General features: G+C 38.8%; 1 protein-coding gene across 1 annotated transcript in view; it reads left to right on the top strand.

Annotated features, from left to right (window-relative positions):
- cftr (CF transmembrane conductance regulator) overlaps positions 1-22,398 on the top strand; it is a 52,487-nt gene that overhangs the window by 15,946 nt on the left and 14,143 nt on the right. Inside the window, exons 7-18 of the mRNA XM_074677558.1 lie at positions 1,333-1,458; positions 1,857-2,103; positions 2,207-2,299; positions 7,582-7,758; positions 7,852-8,043; positions 14,697-14,791; positions 16,952-17,038; positions 18,527-19,313; positions 19,399-19,527; positions 21,229-21,266; positions 21,400-21,686; positions 21,804-21,883. Of these exons, the coding sequence (XP_074533659.1) occupies positions 1,333-1,458; positions 1,857-2,103; positions 2,207-2,299; positions 7,582-7,758; positions 7,852-8,043; positions 14,697-14,791; positions 16,952-17,038; positions 18,527-19,313; positions 19,399-19,527; positions 21,229-21,266; positions 21,400-21,686; positions 21,804-21,883 (2,338 nt within the window). The remainder of the gene's footprint in view (positions 1-1,332; positions 1,459-1,856; positions 2,104-2,206; positions 2,300-7,581; positions 7,759-7,851; positions 8,044-14,696; positions 14,792-16,951; positions 17,039-18,526; positions 19,314-19,398; positions 19,528-21,228; positions 21,267-21,399; positions 21,687-21,803; positions 21,884-22,398) is intronic.

The raw sequence follows: 22,398 nt of genomic DNA, 5'->3' as shown, positions 1-22,398 counted from the left end.
GGCAACGGGAGGAAGTTACAGCATTTCTTACTGCGTAGCTAAGCATGGAAAACCATTCAAGGAGACTTTCTTATCGACTGTCAATGGTTTTATAAAGAAGTAAGTATCGTCACTTTGGGCATGAATGTATTTTAAAGCAGCACGAGTCACGGAAAAGGTTGCCTACCCCTACTCTATACGATCCACAGAGTCCCTTTATACTTTAAGACTCATCTGTTGCTTGAGTCAGCCTAAGATGAAGGCTAATAGGCCGTGGATCCGTGTAGCAGTGTTAAACAGAGCTGGTGTTGATGTGATGTTGTCAAGCGCCTGGCAACAAGCCACTGTAGCAACGGTTGCAAACAAAAAGAACGATGGCCGACATTTACCGTGCTATTTCTGTTCTTTGCACCTTTTGCTCTCATTACAGCTCTACAAATGAATGTAACGTTTTTGTATTTGTTTTTTCGCCATCTCCTTGCTCCATTGACTGCTTCTACTTTCTGTTTTTGACTGTGCATGCTCATAACGTTCTTCTATGGTTTTCACATTTTGCTAACCTGCCACTTTTCGGCCAGGCCTAGGAATTGCAGGCTTTAGAAGCGATCATTTTCAGTTTCCCCTCTTTGTATGGACAGAGATATTTCTGTGGTGTGGAGAGAGATTTTTTTTTAAACGAGGACAACGATATCTGGTCAAAAAAATATCCATTTACGTGTGGTCAAGGCCTAAAAGTGATTAACAACAGTGTGCAGACACTCCGGGCCAAAAGGTGGCGAGGCAGTCCAATTGAAATAGGTCCTCCTATAGCTAGTTTTAGGGGAAAAAAGTCTTTTTACACTTGATATGAGCCACATTCAACTTATCAGTCCAGAAATATTTCTTATTTCAAGTTATTTAAAGACAAAAATGAGGTCTGAATTGCTTTTAACGTGTAAAAAAAATCTGCCAATGGAACAAGAGAATATTTCTGAAAAATTTGCTCGAAACTAGAATGTTTTGATACAAGTGACCTTTCTCTTGTCCATTGGCAGATTTTTTTTTCATTTTTGTCTTTAAATAACTTAAAACAAGACATTTTTCTGAACTGGTTAGGTGAATGTGGCTTAAATTAAGTCTAAAAAGACATTTTTCACTGAAAATAAGACAAAATCACTTCATAAGGTTGCTGTTTTGTGTCTTTAGTGAGGGATTTTTCTGCTCTTGGAACGTTTTTTAGCATTCAAGCTAATGACCACATTAATGAACAATAAACAAATGCACATGTTTCTGAGCAAATTTCTGTGAACCTACAGACTGTGTCTATGTGATGTTCCTATAAGTTGGTAATTTTTGGCTTTACTGTGTAAAAAGGGCGAAGAGAGGCGGGATGATCAACCGCCGCCTGGCTCTGACCTCAGAGATCGTGGAGAACATCCACTCTGTGAAGGCGTACGGCTGGGAGGAGGTGATGGAAACCATCATCAAGAACATCAGGCAGTAAGACACCGTAACACACTATAGCTTTCATTTACCTACAGATTGTCCAACACAGAGACCAAAAGGACGTCACAGTCAGATGGTGAAATTGGATCAACCTGGTGTTAAAAATGAGACATAGATGTTAAAATAAATGTGATAAAACAAAACCAGAACCCAGATCCATGTGGGGGTTTGGTGCAGAGAGATGTTAACTGTCCGAGCTAACACTGAGCCACCAGGACTTCACATTCACACGATAATGGCTGCATAAAACTGTAGCATACTGTTAATTCAAACACCTTTTTGGCAACTCTCAGAGCACAGGTACGAAAACTGTCACAGTGAACGCTGCCAGGTGCATGAGCGCTCCTGAGTCTAATGAAAGTGACGTTAACCTGCTCCTCCTTTCTTTCCAGGGATGAAATGACGCTAACAAGGAAGATCGGTTCCCTGCGCTACTTCTACAGCGCTGCCTACTTCTTCTCCGCCATCTTGGTCATCGTGTCGGCCATCGTGCCGCACGCGCTGAGCAAAGGCATCATCCTGCGTCGTATCTTCACCACAGCCTCTTACTGCATGGTGCTGAGGATGACGCTGACCCGCCAGCTGCCGGCGTCCATCCAGATGTGGTACGACACGCTGGCTCTGGTGAAGAAGATCGAGGTGGGTTTAGAAAGTGGGGTCTGCCTGTTGTATTTAGCTTCAGATTATATGTTTTTTGTTTCTAAAACTGCTGCAGCTTTGCCTTGTGTCATGAATGCTACAGGAGTTCTTGTTGAAAGAGGAATACAAAGTTCTGGAGTACAACCTGACCACCACAGAGCTGGAGCTGGTCAACGTGTCGGCGTCCTGGGACGAGGTTTGTTCACTTCTTTCTGTAACAACTGAATATAAGACTTGGATTGTATTCCTTTTTTGTGTTTCACGGCTTAATTAAGGAAATAATGGAGTTTATTGAGATAATAAATTATGGTGATTTTTTTGAGAATACAAAAATGCCAAGAGTGCAAGCTTGACTTAACCCTTGCTGCATTTATTTTCTATTCAACATAATAAACAAAGGCTATTAGAAGTCATTAAAAAAATGAATATATTCTCTTGAACTTATTGAGAAATAAACTAAAATTGTGTCTCCTTACAATAAATATTTGATAACTAAACCAATTTTCAAGTCTAAAAAACTTTTAGAAAAAGAGATGGACATTAAACAGCAGGTCTAAATACAGTTAGATTTGTAAAAATTGCAAAAACTGAAATCTGATCAAGTGTTTATGTGATATATTTTTTTATTAAATCCTCTTATTAGAATTAAACTGAGCCACACTCAGATGACAAGTCCAGCAAACTTTTATTTTGAGTTGTTAAAAGACTAAAATGATACCTTACTTTTCAAGTTTCTAACAAATAAGAAAAAAATGTAAAAGTACAAAAAGTTAAATTAAAAGGAAAAAAATGGTCAATGGGGTTAGAAAACAATGGCTTAGCTCTTTTTCTTGAATGTATTTGGGGTTTTTTATCCTCTTAACCAGTAGTGTAGGAAGAGGCCCCCACTAGAGCAAACCTCACAGAGCGGGATCTGGACCACTCAGTCATCTGCGCTCCAAAAAAATGACTTAACTCTTAACAAGAATATTTGTTGTTTAACATCTGCAAATAAGATGTTTAAGATGTGAACATGGATTATATTAAGTCTGGTTAGACCTTTTTTCAAAACAATGTAATGGCAACATGTTTAGTCCATCTATAATAAAAGCACATTAGACCTAAAACAGCCAAGTGCTGCCATCTAATATGAACTGCTTGGTCTAAATTCTTAAGCATAACTCATTGTATTTCACTATTTCATGATTAATTAAAAATCCATTCAAAGCATGTCAATGGCCAAAATATCCATGGAATAATGGATGTTATTAATGAAATGGTGTATTTTCTCAAATCCAATAACAAAGTCTCCAACAAGCCATCTACAACGCTCAACGACTGACTTTCAGCCTCATGTCTGGCATCAGCTTTTTACAAATGATTGTTTTTTTATTTTTGTTTAATAAAAACTTGTGCAAAATCAAAAGTTGAAGTGAAGTAACATCAGCTGATAAACAACCTGACTCACATTCCCAAAAACTCCAGCATCACCCAAACTGGAGAACATTACCCATGATCAGGGGTCTGCAACCTTTACTTTCATAGGAGCCATTTGCCTCAGCTCACCTGGATTAAAGTCATTCAAAAGCTTCAAAATCTACTTTATCTTCAAAATAAAGACCATAAAGTAAATAAAAAAATCCATACATACTTTAAATAAATTAAATGATTATTTAAACATTTTTTTTAAATTAATAAAGGTATACATGTGATTTTTATTGGATTTGTAAACATTACAAAAAAGATTTTAAAAAATTAAAAAAATGGCAAAAAAAAATCTGAAATTTTAAAAATTTACAAAAATTTTAGAAATAGAATTTTAAAAAAAATTCAAAAATTAAATTCATGATGTTTTAAAAATTTTGACATTTCCAATTTGGAAAAAAAAATGAAAGAAAAAAAATTAAAAAATGTTTCAAAATTTAAAAAGAATTGCAAAAAATTCTCCAATTTGCAAAAACAAATTTCTTTTTTTATTTATAACATGTATTGAATATAATTGATATAGCTCAACATTAGCTTATCATTTTTGTTGTTTGCAAATGTCTTGCCCAACAGCAAGCTGGCACTTTGTTAGTTAAATGAATCCATCCACACAGAATTAAAATCTGTATTTTCTTCCAGATGAGTCTTTTTGTAGATGTAGTTATCTTCCCAGGGCTGTAAAACTTGAGGTTAGCCACAGGTGCATGGAAAGTTGGTGGGCTGTTGATGTTGTAGGAGGTGAAGTAGAGCGGTGGCAGGCTTTATTGACAGATGGGATGAAGATTTAGTTCAACTAAATGTTAACGCAGGATTTTATTTAGTGTCAGTGTCTTTAATAAATATACCCTCTGTAAGAAAAATAAAAATTCGTCATCCTAATAATATTTCTTTAAAGCTACAAGGAGACACTGCAAAAGAGTCAAAGAGCCGCAGGTTGCAGACTCCCTCCTATGAGTCGTATAAGCCTCAAATCCATCATCATATGTGAGAGGTGTAGCGGTGGATTCCCATCATCACACAGAGCGAGCCGTAAAGTCTTATCTACATGCCGAGGCTGTAAACAGACATGATTCACCGACTGTCACAAAACAACCCTTCAGTCTCTTTTCTTCTGTCACTGTGTTTGATTAATGATCAGATTACTGTCACCAAACTCTGTCTGTGCTGGGAACTCTCTGAATCTCATCCCCTTACTCCCTGAGTCTCCTCTCCCCTTCTCCTCTTCCTGGAATGTGCCACTCGTAGATGAATGGGAGGGGTGTAGCCTTTTCTTTACAGCTGACAGCATCTACGTCAGCTCATTAGAATGAGAATTACACCAGCACATCTACACAAACCGCTGCCAAGGCCTGGCATTAGAGGAACGGTGACCCATAAAATGTCACAGGGGGTCAATGATTAAACCGGCAAGTCAGGCAGAGTTCCCCTTTTCTAACATTGATGTGTCAGTCGTTAATCTCTGCAGAGGCGCTGACAGATGAGGTGGAATAAGGCCATTGTGAGACTTCGGGAAGTGTCTTCTGTCCGTGTGAAATCTCTCGTTTCTCACAGCAGGTTGGTTTACTGTCACAGTCTAAAGGCGCAGAATTACAGAGAAATGAAATCAGTCACTGAGTGGAGTCAAACATCCTCATACCAACATCACAGACTGATAAATTCTAACCTCACCTGTCCCTCAGGTGTCTCTGATCCCAGATGATAAGTGGTTAGTTTTCCGCAGAGATACTTGCTGCATAAACATCAGCAAACTCTGCTTCTGACTAAGCAAAATGTTAGGGATACACAATATTATTACCATGTTGTGAGTATCGGCTGATATTGTCTTAATAGTAAAATACTGGATTGGCCAACACGTCAAATTTTCTTGATATAATAGAATAGAACTTTATTTGTCATCATAACAAGTACAACAAAACTGCAATAATAAATATTATAATTATAATAAAAAATATATAATAATTATAAATAATATAATTATATTTTATTTAATCTAATCTAAATAAATCTTTAATTTAATGATTATTTTTTTAATATAATATGATAATAAATAATAATAAACAGATAACATAATGGTCTTAAGCTGCAGGTATTTTTTGAACTTTTTGTAATTTTCTTTGCACAGTTCAGATTGAGTCGTCCCATAACTGGCTCCTGTTTTAAGTTAAACTTGAATTTCATTATGAAATTGGCCAAACTTGCCCTTGTTGTGGGTAATGTTATGATTTTTTTTGCACCACGATACAAAATGCTACCTACAATACAGAAAACAGTTGATAATTTCTGCATTTATGTGGGCAGGAAAAAATATCAGTATCAGCTAAATTAGTTGTTGAATATTGGCATACGGGGTATCGGCAAAAAAAGAAGTCAATTTTATTTTCCATACAGCACCAGATCACAGCAGAAGTTTCAATCCAATATGTTAACAGTTACACAAAAATGTGGACACATTCACACACACAGACAAACACACTCTGTATAGCGGACAGAGAGCTGGAAAAACCACCACGAGAAACACCTACAAAAGGCTTCTCTGTGAAGACGCAACACTCACTCTCCTGCCAACCCCCGGAGGTTTAAACATGGGGGAAACACTGGATTGTATTTGTTTTTGATTCTTTAAGCTGCGATTCGATATCGATCCGATTTGATATCCCTTTAAATGCTTTGATTTTTATGCCCATGTGAACATATGTGGTATGTCACCTCACATTTTTTAGCAGTAAAACGACTCGAACGTCAGACATTACAGGTGAAGGAGCTTGCTTTAAGCTGCTGCTCCTGGCTTTGGTTGCCATTTTGTTGTTATTTGGTCTCATGCGGCCCTCGTCCATACAAAGCAAATAACAGGAACCAAATATAACAGACACAGTGCCCCCCACTTGCCGGGAGGTGAATTGATTCAGACTATTTGCTGAATGGATATTGAATTTGGCCAGGAAACATGTTTTTATGGCAGGATCAGGATCTGGATTTTTCATATTCAGACTATTTCAACATGAAAACACTTTTTTTAGACCCAGATCTCTCTGATCCTGCACTATTTCATATCTTTAAACAGGTCTTCATCTTTGATCAATAAATACAAGAGAACAAGCATTTATCTATTGACACTATGTTTTTTCTCACACAAGTATATATGAGGGAGGGCTGAAAAGTTTGTTGCCTGACTTGAAAGGGGTTATGTCATAGTGATGAAACTTACAGCATGGTTTATTTCAGATTAACTGACTTTGATCTCGTGTTTGAGGACTTTGAAAAGTAGAACCAGACACATTTTATGAACATGGATAAAACTGGCACCGTGGTGTTATCAAATATCTGCAAAAATAGAGGTTAACCCCCAAGTACATTCACGCCGACATGGTTGCGTCATTAGAGGATGATGCTCCACTTTCATCAGCTGTGAAAAAGTGTGCAGCTGAATTCAAGAGGGATAGGGAGAGCCTTGAAGATGACCCAAGGTCTGGATATCCTGCCACAGCAAGAAGAGATATTTCTTTGTCTCAAGACATTCACACAAGACATCTTAAGGCATCTTTATCAGGGTGGGTCAGCAGGGTCTTGAAAAGTGTAAAAAGATAAATCAATTTTGGGAAACTTATGGCCCATGTCCTAAATTTTGAAAATTATAAAATAATTTCTCCTTTTTTTAAATTTATTTATTTATTTTTTTTTATACCAAGACGGTTCAAGACATCTTAGAAAATGCGTCTTAAGACACATCTAAAGACATCTTAAGACACTTTGATGGCTGGGTATGTTAATGTATGCCAAGTTTCATCTCTATGGCGCAACTCCTTCCTAGTCAGGCTAGAAACTTTTCAGCCCACCGATATCTAAATGTACAGTTTGATTTTATGTATAAAGAGCATCCTCAGGTCTTTAACAAAAAAGAAACAAAGTGATGACTCCAAAAACCAAACATAGAATGCTCCTTAGCTTTTGGCGTTTTTCAGTGGTCCATGGAAAAAAAAACCACAATAGTTGTGACTCTTATTTTGAAATCTGCAGGGCATTGGCGAACTGTTTGAGAAGATCAAGCAGGAGAACAAAGCGAACGGACACCTGAACGGAGACGCCGGCCTCTTCTTCACCAACCTCTACGTCACACCTGTCCTCAAAAACATCAGCCTGTACCTGGAGAAGGGCAAGATGCTGGCGGTGGCTGGATCCACCGGCTCAGGGAAGGTGAGCCATCCGTATGAGAGCAACGTCTAAATAATTCAGAGTGATGATGAAGAGAAATCAGGTCTGAGATCCTTTTCTGTTTGCTTCCATCAGAGCTCTCTGCTCATGATGATCCTGGGAGAGCTGGTGCCCTCAGAGGGTAAAATCAGGCACAGCGGCCGGGTCTCCTTCTCACCACAGACTTCCTGGATCATGCCGGGGACAATACGGGACAACATCCTGTTCGGCCTGACCTATGACGAGTACCGCTATACTTCTGTCATCAAGGCCTGCCAGCTGGAGGAGGTATCCTCTCTTCTATCCTATTACTCACTCCTCATTTCTTCCTTTTTTAGGGATGTTGGGTGAAAAATGATGATCTCACAGCAGGAAGCAAAAGAGAGACATGGAAAGGTGTAAGAACTTAGAAAATAAAACAGGAAATACGTCAAATTACACAATTCATGATGAAAAAAATCAAAGAGGGAAGATTCAGACTGAACCAAGGCGAGCAGTGGCACAGTTTCCTTTCTATCTGAAGTCCAGCAGTCTGTGCTGATCTGCTGAGTCGGCAGTTTGGAGCCTCTGCAGGCCATCGAGAAGTTTCAGATTTCCCCATTATGTCCTGCACACACTCACACACACACATATGCTAGCACATTCTCACACACTGTTGCTCTCATTAGCCTCAGCGTTGAGTGACGGCCCCCCTCTGCAGAATAATGTCTCCTCTGTTGCTATGGAAATCTCACGTTATGTCACTGAGATGGAATATGAGCTCGCTGGTTCCCAGTGACGGCGTTTCAACACAGACCGACTGTCTGTAACGTGTCGAGATGAAGTTAAAATAACGTTTTCAGATTAGACGTTCAAGACTGAGAAACAGGAGAAAGGATGCAAAAATAAGGAAACATTGCAAAAACTGAAATTGAAGCTAGTGTTTGTGTCTTATTTATTCTAAAATGTGTTAATAAAATAAATTTGAGCCATATTCCCCTGACAAGTCCAGAAAATGCTCTATTTAGGATAAGATAAGACTGAATTGATCCCTGGGGGTGGGGTAGGTTGTTCAATTTCAAAATATTTCAGGACAAGATGACGCCTGACAATCTCACTGGTTTAGTTTTTTGAAATAAGATTATTTTTTTTACACAAATGCAACTTTTTTCTTCCCCCATTGGCAGATTTTTTTTTAACTCACCCAGTATTTTTGTACTGTGATATCTTGAAAAAGGCATTTTTCTGGACTTGACCTGCAAAAAACTGAAAAGCTATGAAGTGTTTGTATCTTATTTATAGTAGAAAATGTCTTTTTAGTCTTAATATGAGCCACAATCACCTGACCAGTCCAGGAAAATGTCTATTTCAAGTTATTTAAAGACAAAATGAGGTCTGAATTGCTTGTAAGGAGTTAAAAAAAAATCTGCCAATGGAAATAGAGAAAAGACGCTTGTTTTAAGATATTATTTTAGTTTCAAGCAAATTTTCTTTGTTCCATCAGCAGTTTTTTTTTTACTTGTTAGAAGCAATTCAGACCTTGTTTTTCTCTTTAAATGACTTAAAACAAGACGTTTTTCTGGACTGGTCAGGTGAATGTGGCTCATATCAACTGTAATTAGACCATTTTTATTTGAAATAAGAGAAAAACACTTGATAAGATTTCAATTTTTTGCAGTTTTTAAACTAGATCTAATCAAGTGTCCGAAAGTCCAGAAGTCCAGAAAAATGTCTTATATCAAAATATTAATAGACCCCAAAAAAATGGGTGTAATGAGTAAGAAAAAATCTGCCAATGGGGGAAGAAAAACTTTCATTTGTATAAAAAATATTCCTTTTTCAAGAAACTAAATCAGTGATATTGTCAGGCGTCATTTTTGTCCTGAAATATTTTTTAATTGAACTAAACATTGAAGAATTTAACTCAGTTTATTAAATTTAGAAAAACAGGGTATTCAAAAAATGTGTAAATCTTGTTGGTGAATAAATGTGTGTATTTATAATATATATAATTTTCTGTGAAATATTAGCAAATTACATTTCAGTTCGTCTTTTATTACATTTACAGTTCTACAGTTGTACGGTTTAATTTCTCAGACGCTTTTGTCCAAAGTGACGTACGACGTAAGCAAGAATTTAGACAGAGGAGAAACCTAGTTAGTGTGAATAATTTGGCTGCAAGTGCTGCCATTAGGTGAAAGAGGCTTTTTTTTTAATAATGTAGAATAATCTAGCCAACAAACCACAATTAATTGCAATATACTTCAACCTTCAACAACATCCAGTAATTAGTGCTGAATATTCATTAAGAGCTGAGTCTGAGACCTTCTGACTCATTCTCCCCCTGAAGACAAAGAGGAGAAGGCTCAGATTAAGGGTCTAAGTGTTCCCTGAACAGATGCGTCTTCAGACATCTCTTAAAGTAGAAAGGGACTCTGCAGATCATATAGAGTTAGGTAATTCACTCACCATTTGGGAACAACAGAGGAGAAGAGTCTGGCTCGAGATTCAGAGCCACGCTGGGCTGGGAGCACCAGGCGTCTTTAACAAGCAGAGCGTCGAGGACCAGAAGGAGTGTAGACCTGGATGAGGGACCCCAGATAGGCAGGAGCTGTTCTTGTCAACTAAATCAACTTTAGAGGGATTTTTTTACCTGTCTGTGTTATTAAAACTGAAAGTACTGTAGCACCAGCACACCTGTCACCTGTGGCACTCACAGTCCCTGGCAGGTTTTGACAAAAACACAACATGTTGTCACAGCAAACACAGGAGTCATGCAATAATGACTTCTCCATCTGCTGCATGGAAAGAAACAAAAACAGCTCCGATTTGGCTTTAAGGCGAAGTGTTAAACTCTGGCACGAGGTGTCAACAAAAAGGAATAACAAAAGAAGGAGAGGTGTCAGGTCTGCTGTGTCACATGTTTTTTTATTGACAGCTGATCTGAGACGTTTGCCTGGCTTCGAGTACCCAGATGTACACTGAATGAATCCCTCCAACAATAATGTGCCCCACAGAACTCTAAATTCCTTTATTTATAATTTGTTTCAAAGTTTAAAAGAGGAACCACAAACAAAACTGGTGCGAGGAACAACAATAAAAGTGAGACAAAATAAGTTTGGAAAAATAACACAGCACAGGATATTGAACATTTTTACTGCTCACAGCAATGCAGAGTAATAAAAAGAAATATGGCATACTACTGAAAAAAAGAAAGTGACCTGAAAATGTTATAAAAAAAGATATTTGATAGATATTGCAAAAGTAATAAAACTTAAAAAGCAATACGGTTTATATTGAAAGCGGTTTTGTTGAGGACGTAATAAAATAATATCATGCAGGGGGTCTGAAGTAACCTACCTGGAGCAGTCCCCTCCCCCTCCTCACCTGTCCTCACTCTCCTCTGCTCACACTGTCAAATGAGGACAATGATTGAAAACATAAATAAATACGTAATAATAATAATAATAATAATAATAATAATAATGATGATAATAATAATAATAATAATAATAATAATAATAATAATAATAATAATGATAATAATAATAATAATAATAATAATAATAATAATAATAATAATAATAATTATTATTATTATTATTATTATTATTATTATTATTATTATAATAATAATAAATTATATAAAAAAAAATCTTTATTTAGATTGCAGTTAAAAAAAAAAATACCAAGTGCTTTACGTAATAAAAACTAGCAGTAAAAAGAAGGAAAAAAAAGAAGTCAAAGAACTGTAAAGAGAAATGTGAGAATAAAATATTGAAATATAAAAGGATAAGAACCACCACCAAATAAAAGAAAAAAATAAATGCAATAAAATAAATTAAAACAATAAAAGTTAACGACCTTAAGACCCTGCTCCTGATACTGTCAAAGCAAAAGTTAAAAATAAAATAAAAATGATATAAAATAAAAGCAGCATTTTGATGATTTAAACATGCCCAGCTAAATTAAAAAATATATAATTTTTCTTGAAATAATAAATAAATACAAACATTAATACATTGACATCAAAAGTGGGATATTGGTGGACTTATTCATTTTAAATAGAAATATATAAATAAATCACTGATGATATATTTTAGCTTTTTTCTAATTAACTAATTTTTTAAGCACACAAATTTCCCCCAATTTTGACCTAATTTTTATCAAAAACACACTTTTATTAAAAAAACATATATATTAATGTTAGAAAGTTTCTCTTTTCCAGTTACAAAAAAAACGCTTGAAATTTCTTTCAAGAGTTATTCTTCAGCCTCTGTAATATTTCTTCGTTTCCTTGGAAAAATATCTTCTAAAACAATAAAAGACAAAGGAAAAACCCAGTTTGGAAAAGTAAATTACTATTATGCCATTTGAATTTGATTTAGGCAAGCAAAACATCAATTTATTAAAATATTACTGAGTAATCGTTTCCAAAGGTGGGGAGACAGACAAAAAAAATCTTATTTAGGATGTCACACCATCTGTTCCTTTCATATTGTTTTTTTTTTTTTTTTTTTTAAATCAAATCCCAAATTTCCTGATGACTCACTCACATTCAGTTTCTGAGCCTGGAGGTGAGATAAAACGTAGGAGCAAAGTGCACACAAGGTCTGTCTCATGGAGGAAAAATCCCCAAGGCAACCCTGACTCAGTGGAGCAGCTTCCTCCAGACCCAGACTTCAGGCTTTAGTGGGCCTGGGACTGTAATTCCTCACTATTGTTGGCCCCTGAAGCACCAGACAGACTGCCGTGGGTGGTCTGGCCACTGTAAACTCATCTGCTCCTCTTCCAGTCTCTTGCTGCTGGCCCGGCAGGTGCTTTTTGTTCACACTGAGACTCACAACCTGTCTTTTTACTGTGCTGCCGTGTTTAACGAGCTGTTAAACAACATGTTAACTTGATCCCCTATGCGCGCCCGTCAGGACGGCGGAAGCTGCCTTTACAAAGGTAGGACGTCTTTAACCATGATACACTTGTGCTGTCACTTCATCATTATGGTTTGGGCGTCTGTTTTCAGGATCAATTATCATCAAATATCCCATCTGTGCTTTGTGCTCATCGTGTGGTTTGATGATTATTTGTGATGTTTCTGTGTGTTGGGGGTATGTTAAAAGACTGTGATACCTGGGAAACAAAGTCACCCTCGAAAGCTCCTGTATCAGTCAGTTTGCAATCAGCTACTTACTAAAACTTACTTTTTTTTTTTAGATCGGACTAAAATAATTTCTGGTAACACATCAATCAGATTTACAGTTACTATGGGGCGCCCATTGTGAAGTTGCACACACTACAAGTAACAACAGCATTTCTCCACATTTAGTTCTATAATGTCACTTTTTATGCAGATTTGGACATCATATTTACATGTTTAATGTTTATCTAAATGTTAAATGTTATATCTAAATGTTTTAAATGAATGTCCTGATTCTAAGTATTTAGCTACAATTCTTAACATTGTTCTGGGAGAATCTGAGCGGAGACAAGTGACAAAAATATATATATATTTTTTCTTTCGAGAGTCTAATCACTTTTTGGCTCTACCTCCCAACATACTTTACAAACCCTGAAAAAAATTCACAAGAACGGCAGCTGTCAATCATCGTTAAACGTGGCGAAAACCTTGTTTTTAACCTCTTATAACTAATGAAAACGAAGCTTTTCAGAAAAAAAGAGGACTTGAATACAAGATAGCTAAATGATATCTTCAAATCATCACAGCAATCAGACATGAGAAACATTTCTACCAGGTGTATTGATTTTTTAAAGTTTGACCACAGCCCATCTGGAATGACTGGGGAGATGGATTTTTTAACCTATACTGAAGTCAGCCACCAGAGGGAGCAGTTTTTGTGGCAACCTCAGTTCAAGCCGAGCAAGAGGACGTCCATTTTTTTTTTACAGTCTATAGTATCAACTCAGCTCGCTTGGCACCAGAGCGGAGTAGGTACTAAAACTAGCTTGTTTTAGGAGGTACCAGGCCTGTGGAAACACGCTGCAAATCGAGCAGGGCTAAGGCGTGCTAGTGAAAAAGGGCCATAAATATTTAGATATAAAGTTAAATATTAAGTGTTAGCTAAATATGTAGAATGTAAACTAAATGTTTAGAAATAGCTTAATATTTAGAACAAGGCCATTTATATAAAAAAAATTATATATAATATTCAAAATTTAGATATAACATTGAACATTTAGATAAAACATCCAACTTTTATATATAATATGGGACAGCTATATTTCTCCAAATCTGCATAAAAAGTGACATTTTAGAGCTAAATGTGGAGAAATGTTATGTGTAGTGAGTGCAACTTTACAATCAGTACCCCATAAGTTACCACGTCACAAAAATGATGTCAAACAACACCTTTTTAACAAAATATTTATTATGGTGTTAGCGTCATTTAGAAACTTTGCACAAGGTCGTTGCTTGAGGCCTTCATACTGTGTAAAACAACACACGCCACATGTTTCTGCTCTGCAAACAGACACAACAACTTCCTCTGCCTCAGTGGTTCAGTAAAAGCAACCTTGCGTTTTCTAAATTCAGTATCAAGATCTTGAGCAGGTTGTAAGCCATTCGGCTTCTCTTTGTGTCCCAGTAGCTGAGTGTTAATGCTGTGTTTTCATTCCTCACTTATCAGGTTTAGCAGATACAGTTTGTTCTTACAGTACATCTTCAAACCGCCAACCTAGTTTCAGGAACTGTAACATTTAGCCTGATTGGAGTTCAGCTCACATTCTCTTTTATCCATACTTCTGGCCTTTATAGTACAGTACAGTGTGTGATGAATGCAGAAAGTGGTCAGATTTTAACCAGCATGCGTAAAAGACTCTCCTGACCCTCATACGAAACACGGGCAAACATCACTTCATGTTTTTCTTCTTGTATCTCACAGTTCCTCACTCTGCTGTTCAAAATGTGACGATGCATTCTCATGTTTGACTCCTCTTTGGCTTTCCAGGATTTCGCGTTGCTGCCAGAGAAAGACAAGACTCACCTTGTTGAAGGAGGGGTGACCCTGAGCGGCGGTCAAAGGGCACGCCTCGGCCTGGCCAGGTACTTCCACCTGAGCATCTCACACTGTGCCTTATTCATGTCTGTGTGTCTGTCAGCACCAGAGTGTTTCTCCTGATGAGTGATTATTACAGTCCTTACGGTAACGGTGCCTTAAACAGAAAGGCCTCACAGGCCTCAGACTGGAACTGTTACTGCACAGTTTTATGTTTTGATGACTAAAACCTACAAAAGGTTTTTAGACTGCACAAGGACATGACGTCAGCCAGCAGACAAGACACAGACCTCAGTTTCTGCAACATAACCCCTGAGAGAGTTCCACCTCGTCGTGGTGTGTGGTTTTAGAAGTGTTTACGGTCAAAGATTCTTTACTTTGAGTCTGAGAGGTTTATTTTCTGGATTACTTTTAGACTTTTGGCTTTTATTTGACAGAATATCTTGAGGCAGATAAGGAATGAGGGGATGTTGTGCCTTAAAGGGGCTGTGAGGAGTTTGAAAGTGATCTTAAAAAAAGTCTCCCTTCTAGATATGTAGAATAGAATAGAATAGAATACAATACAATGAACAACAAGTACAATGAAATTGAAGTCACAGCAGCAATCAATAAAACAAAAGTAAGAAAGTGTATAGAAAGTGCAAAAATGTCCATAAGAAAATAGATGCTGACAGCTTGTCCATCATTGTCCAGTCAGCCAGTCTCCACCTCCACAGGGTCCAGGACTGAGCTTCTTCAGCAGTCTGTTCAGTCTCTGTCTCCTGGATCCTGTCTGCTCACAGCAGGTGAAGCTCTTCCAATGTGGCGTTGGTGTCTGGTGTTAGCTCTGTTAGCCATATCTGTGAATAGCATGATGCTACTCTGCCCTCTGATATTCCCTTTGTTGCTGTGTTAGCACAGCTAGCTCGTCCATCTTATTGGAGATAGATCTTACGTTCCGAATAACGATGGATGGAAGGACAGGTTGATGTCGTCACTTCTTAGCTCACACCTGAGAACCAGCACGTCGTCCTCACCTCCTTCTCCTCACCTTGTGGGAAAAATCAGGCCTTGTACCAGTTAGCATTGACATGCTACAGGCTGCTAACAGCTGATTTCACATGTAAACAATGCAGCCATGGTTACATGTAGGATCTCTCAAACACAGGAGAAAAAATAGTAAAAATATCACTGAAGACAAAACCAGTTTGGTGTCCATGACCAACGAATGAGTCAAACAAAGTAATGATCCACTCCAAATACAAAGATTATGAAAAAGAGACAAAAAATTACAAGAAACAGACAAAAAAGAGAGAGCTGCTGCGAAAGGCAGCCATAGCCAACAGGGCGGCGCCTAGCAATATATGCCTGATTGTAATCCACACTTCAGAATGACATTGGCAGTACCAATGTGGATTATTAAATCCACTGATTTAAACACAACTTTAAAGAACCAGCAAGTGGCACATACAGTATTATTGATACGTCACACACACTCGCTGTGGCTGCACATGGAACACAGAAGAGCTATGAAGCACAGGAACTTGCATACATCTACACTGTGTGGCATATTAATTGTTTTTCTTCGATTATATTGTTTTTATGATTGTCAGATGGCAAAATTGAAATCACGATTAAAATCCGATTTATTGTCCAGCCCTACCCAATAGTTTGCCATTTTGGGGGAGAGTTACCTCTACTTAGTCTTAGTGCCGCCTGTACCCATTTACTGACCCAACCTGTAACTTCTTTTTTGCTTTGGTAACCATGAGTTATTTGTTGTTATCATGAGGAGCTCCTTGTGTAACAATCGCTGTCACTGTGACAGGTCTGAAATGTCCACTTCACTGACAGTGAACGCATTAAAAAGCTCAGTTTAAGGATCATAAATCAATCAAGGTTAGTAGCATCACTTCAACATGAAGCAGAGTTATTCCAAGTAAACCAATAATAACATCCCCTGAGCAACTTTTACAAGCATCTGAGATTAAATATGTTTGAAAGTGTCAAGAGACAATATTTGCGAAATGAAAACCCCCTCGTTCCTCATTCTTATCTGTGTGTCCGCCTGCAAAGGAGCCAAATATTCAGATTTATGATGTTCTTTATTTCTCCATTAGGTCTGAGTGTCGTCGGACTCTCTCATCTTCCCATGCTGTATTTATTGCTTTAGTGTCCTGACGTTTGAGTTTCTCTGGGGCTCACTTTATGTGTTTCTGCCTCCTCAGGGCTGTGTACAAGGACGCCGACCTCTACCTGCTGGATGCACCTTTCACCCACCTGGATATTGTGACGGAGAAAGAGATCTTTGAGAAGTGTGTATTCAAACAGAGAGTCTTTCATGTGAAGGGGATGGGAGGTGGGGGGTGGAGTTAAAGTTCATGGTCAAGGTTAGAGCTGAATCTTGGAGGAAATGAGAGTTGTTGCTTTTAAGTCGAGCAGAAAGGAGTTATTGTTGAGATAAAAGTCCCAAAGATGAGATGATTAGTCTCACTGTCTCTAAACTAGGGGTGACCAACTTACCAGGTTGGACCCCCTTTTCCTTCAGAACTGCCTTAATCCTTGGTAGCATAGATTCAACAAGGTCCTGGAAACATTCCTCAGAGAGTTTGGTCCATATTGACATGATAGCATCACACAGTTGCTGCAGATTTGTCGTCTGAACATCCATGATGAGAATCTCCCGTTCCACCACATCCCAAAGGTGCTCTATTGGATTGAGATCTGGGGACTGTGGAGGACATTTGAGTACAGGGAACTCATTGTCATGTTGAAGAAAGCAGTCTGAGATGATTCCAGCTTTATGACATGGAGCGTTATCCTGCTGGAAGCAGCCATCAGAAGATGGGTACACTGTGCTCATAAAGGGATGGACATGGTCAGCAACAATACTCAGGTAGGCTGTGGACTTTAAACCATGCTCTGTTGGTACTAAGGGGCCCAAAGTGAGCCAAGAAAATATCCCCCACACCATTACACCAGCAGCAGCAGCCTGAACCGTTGATACAAGGCAGGATGGATCCATGCTTTCATGTTGTTGACGCCAAATTCTGACCCTACCATCTGAATGTGGAGCAGAAATCGAGAAATCTCTGAATTACCGTTGCCTTTCTATCAGCTCCAACCAGTCTGTCCATTCTCATCTGACCTCTGGTATCAACAAGGCATTTTGTCCCACAGAACTGCTGCTCACTGGATATTTTCTCTTTTTGGGACCATTCTCTGTAAACCCTAGAGATGGTTGTGGGTTAAAATCCCAGTAGATCGACAGTTTCTGAAATACTCAGACCAACAACCATGCCACGTTCAAAGTCCCATAAATCACCTTTCTTCCCCATTCTGGTGCTCACTTTGAACTGCAGCAGATCATCTTGACCATGTCTACATGCCTGAATGCATTGAGTTGCTGCCATGTGATTGGCTGATTAGAAATTTACGTTAACGAGCAGTTGGACAGGTGTGCCTAATAAAGTGGCCAGTGAGTGTATATATATCAAAGTTGCCTAATCAAGTGGCGGGGGAGTCTATATATATCAACATTGGGATCAGTATTGATCAATCCTTGGGTGATGAGATTGATACTTAAGTTTCAGTTTCTCTTCTCTAGATAGATAGATAGATAGATAGATAGATAGATAGATAGATAGATAGATAGATAGATAGATAGATAGATAGATAGATAGATAGATAGATAGATAGATAGATAGATAGATAGATAGAGGTGATTTTTGTGGATTTTGGTCTCAGACTGGTTGGCAACCCTTGGTCTAAACACCTTGTGTCCGTTCTGTGTCCTTGCACAGGTGTGTCTGTAAACTCATGGCCTCTAAGACTCGTATCGTGGTCACAAGCAAGTTGGAGCACCTGAAACGAGCAGACAAAATCCTCCTGCTTCATAACGGCGACTGCTACTTCTACGGCAGCTTCACAGAGCTGCAGGCCAAGCGTCCTGACTTCAGCTCCCTCCTCCTGGGGCTCGAAGCTTACGACAACATCAACGCAGAACGACGTGGCTCCATCCTTACAGAAACTCTACGCAGAGTCTCAATCGACGAAACCGCAGGCTTCCGAGGTCCAGACCCAATGCGCCAGTCCTTCCGCGGTCCACACCCTCCGATAATAGTCTCAGGACCCCAAGGTCACACTGGAGGGGATGGCTACCCAGAAAAACGCAAACAATCCCTCATCCTCAATCCCCTGGCAGCTGCTCGCAAGTTCTCCTTCATCGGGAACTCCCAACAGACTGCGAATAACCCACAGAGCATGTCTGAAGACGGGGTTCGAGACCTCTCTGAAAGGAGATTCTCCGTGGTCCCCGAGGACGATCAAGTGGAGGAAGTTCTCCCGAGGGGCAACATGTACCATCACGGGCTGCAGCATCTTAACGGGCAGCGGCGTCAGTCTGTCCTGGCCTTCATCACGCACTCCCAGGGCCAGGAGCGCAGAGAGCAGATGCAGTCGTCCTTCAGGAAGAAGCTGTCCATCACACCGCAGTGTGACCTGGCGTCAGAGCTGGACATCTACGCTCGGCGCTTGTCTAAGGACAGTGTTTATGACATCAGCGAGGAGGTGGATGAAGAGGACATGGAGGTACTGTCTCAGAAACATGTCTCTTTAGTCAATCAAAGATTATCTGGATAATTTGTTCATCAGTAAAAAAATTTTTTTTTCACAGCAATGCTTCGCAGATGATCGCGAGAACGTCTTTGAAACTACCTCTTGGAGCACATATCTTCGCTACGTCACCACCAACAAGAGCTTAGTCTACGTCCTAATCTTCATCATCTTTGTCTTCATCATCGAGGTAAATTTACCCCCATACTTACAGTGGGGGAAATAAGTATTAAACGCGTCAACCTTTTTCTCATCACATTTATTTTCAACGATGCAATTCAAACAAAATTTCTCCCAGACATTGATATTAGCTCAAAAAATCCACACATGAAAAGAAATCACAATGTTCAGGTCCATAAATAATGATTATGGTGAATTAAGTACGATAACACAGGAAAAAAGTATTGAACACACCATGGAAAGGCTGTATACTTTGGCAAGGAAATGCACCATACCACCTGAAATCTGTCAGTAATTATTACTTGAACTTCCAATTAGTGCAAACCAACATCAGCTGGGCTAGAGCAAATTGATGGTCCTATAAAAAAGGTGTTTTTTCACCAAGCAGTTAAATACCACACACCTCATGATGGGTAAAGGCAAAGAGCTCTCTGAAGACATTTACAACCTGATTGTTGCTCAGCATCAGAATGGAACTGGTTACAGACTTATATCAAAGCACATGAATATTCCAGTCAGCACCGTTGGGGCCATTATTCACAAGAGGAAGAAGCACCACCTTACCATCAACAGGCCACGCACAGGAGCTCCTTGAAGATTTCTGACCAGGGAGTCAGAAAGATAGTCAGAAGAGTACTCAACGAGCCAAGGACCACCCTGAAAGTGCTCCAGAAAGACTTGGAGGCAGCAGGTACAATTGTTACAGAGAAAACAATAGGCAATGCTCTCCACCGCCATGGCCTCTATGGACGCTCAGCCCACAAGACTCCATTCCTCAAGAAAAGGCATGTTGAAGCTGGTTTAAAGTTTGCTAAACAGCATCTTGACAAGCCTGTAGAATACTGGGAGAATGTTGTCTGGTCAGATGAGACCAAAACTGAACTTTTGGGCTGTCATACTACAGACCACGTTTGGAGGAGAAATGGCACTGCACAACAGCCAAAAAACACTACACCAACAGTGAAGTTTGGAGGTGGAAGAATCATGGCATGGGGTTGTTTCTCATCTCATGGTGTTGGTAAACTTCATATAACTGACGGAGCAATGAATGGAGCCATGTATGGGGAAATTCTTGATATGAATCTGCTGCCATCCACCAGGATGATGAAGATGAGACGTGGCTGGACCTTCCAGCAGGACAACCATCCAAAGCACACGGCAAAGTTGACTCTCAAGTGGTTTCAAAAAAAAGAAAATCAATCTGTTAGAATGGCCTAGTCAATCACCTGACTTCAATCCAACTGAACATTTGTGGAAAGAAGTAAAGAAAAGGGTTCACCAGAGGGCACCAAAGAATATTCCAGATTTAAAGACAATCTGTGCAGAGGAATGGGCCAAAATCACACCTGAGCAGTGTGGGCCATTAGTTCAAACATACAAGAAGCTTCTGGAAGCTGTCATTGCAAACAAAGGCTTCTCCACTAAGTATTAGATGAGTCTCAGTTAGTGTGTTCAATACTTTTTTCCTGTGTTATCGTACTTAATTCACCATAATCATTATTTATTGACCTGAACGTTGTGATTTCTTTTCATGTGTGGATTATTTGAGTTAATACCAATGTCTGATAGAAACTTTTTTTGAATTGCAGCTTTTCTAAATAAATGTGATGAGAAAAAAGTTGACGCGTTCAATCCTTATTTCCCCCACTGTATGTTTGTTTTGAATTATTTGAATAGAAATTAAAATACTTGTTTCTGTCATCATTAACAGGTTGCTGGTTCAGTCATTGGAATTTTCCTCATCACTGAGTAAGAGTCACTTTTCAAACACTTTAAATCTTATGCAGTCAAGTTAGAAGTGTCTCAAACCGGCCATCATTTGTCTAATGATGATGATGAGTTATTATCTGTTTCATTCTCATCCTCTGCTTTCTTCTGCCAGTGAGATCTGGAGAGATGGCGCCAACCCTTCCTCTCCCAACTACATTGACGAACAGCACACCAACACCTCCTCGCCTCCTGTCCACCTGGCAGTCATCGTGACCCCGACCAGCGCTTACTACATCATCTACATCTATGTAGCGACATCTGAGAGCGTGCTGGCTTTAGGGTTCTTCAGGGGTCTCCCATTAGTGCACACTCTACTAACTGTGTCTAAAAGGCTTCATGAACAGATGCTCAGCGCCGTGATACGAGCCCCCATGGCTGTGCTCAACACCATGAAGACTGGTCAGCTCCTGTGCTTCCTGTCTTTCAATGAAACCAGATTAGAAAACAGATAAAGTGTTAATAATAACTCAGTGATTTCATGCAGACTTTTTAAATATGGTTATTTTCTCCTTCCAGGTCGAATTATGAACAGATTCACAAAGGACATGGCCACCATTGATGACATGCTGCCTCTGGTCCTGTTTGACCTCATTCAGGTATTTACCCTCACTCTGCAAAAAAATGAAATCTTATCAAGTGTTTTTGTCGTATTTTAAGTAAAAATTGTCTTATTTTTTCTTGATATGAGCCACATTCACCTGGACAGTCCAGAAAAATGTCCTGTTTTAAGTTATTTAAAGACAAAAATGAGGTCTGAATTGCTTGTAACAATTAAAAACAATCTGCCGATGGAACAAGAGAAACTTGCTCGAAAATATGCTTGAAACAGTAATGTCTTAAAACAAGTAACTTTTTTTTTAAACTGAAAATAAGACAAAAGCACTTGGTAAGATTTCAGTATTCATCTGTTAAACAGAGAGGCAGCAGCATGTTTCAGCAAACTTTTCCCAAAATTGAAAGAAAAAACTTTTTTAATCTATATTCTGTCCTCTAAAAGATGAAGAACATGCATTTCCACACATATGATATGATTAACAATAAATCTTTTGTTTTTGGCATCAGTTCACGCTGCAAAACTGAAATCTAGGTTTTTCTTATTTTAGGAAAAATT

Source organism: Halichoeres trimaculatus, unplaced genomic scaffold (genome assembly GCF_033239565.1).
Source record: "Halichoeres trimaculatus isolate MK-OKI-2021-1 unplaced genomic scaffold, fHalTri1.1 fHalTri1_scaffold_10, whole genome shotgun sequence".
Classification (NCBI taxonomy): Eukaryota; Metazoa; Chordata; class Actinopteri; order Labriformes; family Labridae; genus Halichoeres; species Halichoeres trimaculatus.
Note: the sequence above shows the minus strand (reverse complement) of the source record. Positions and strands in the feature narration are given on the sequence as shown.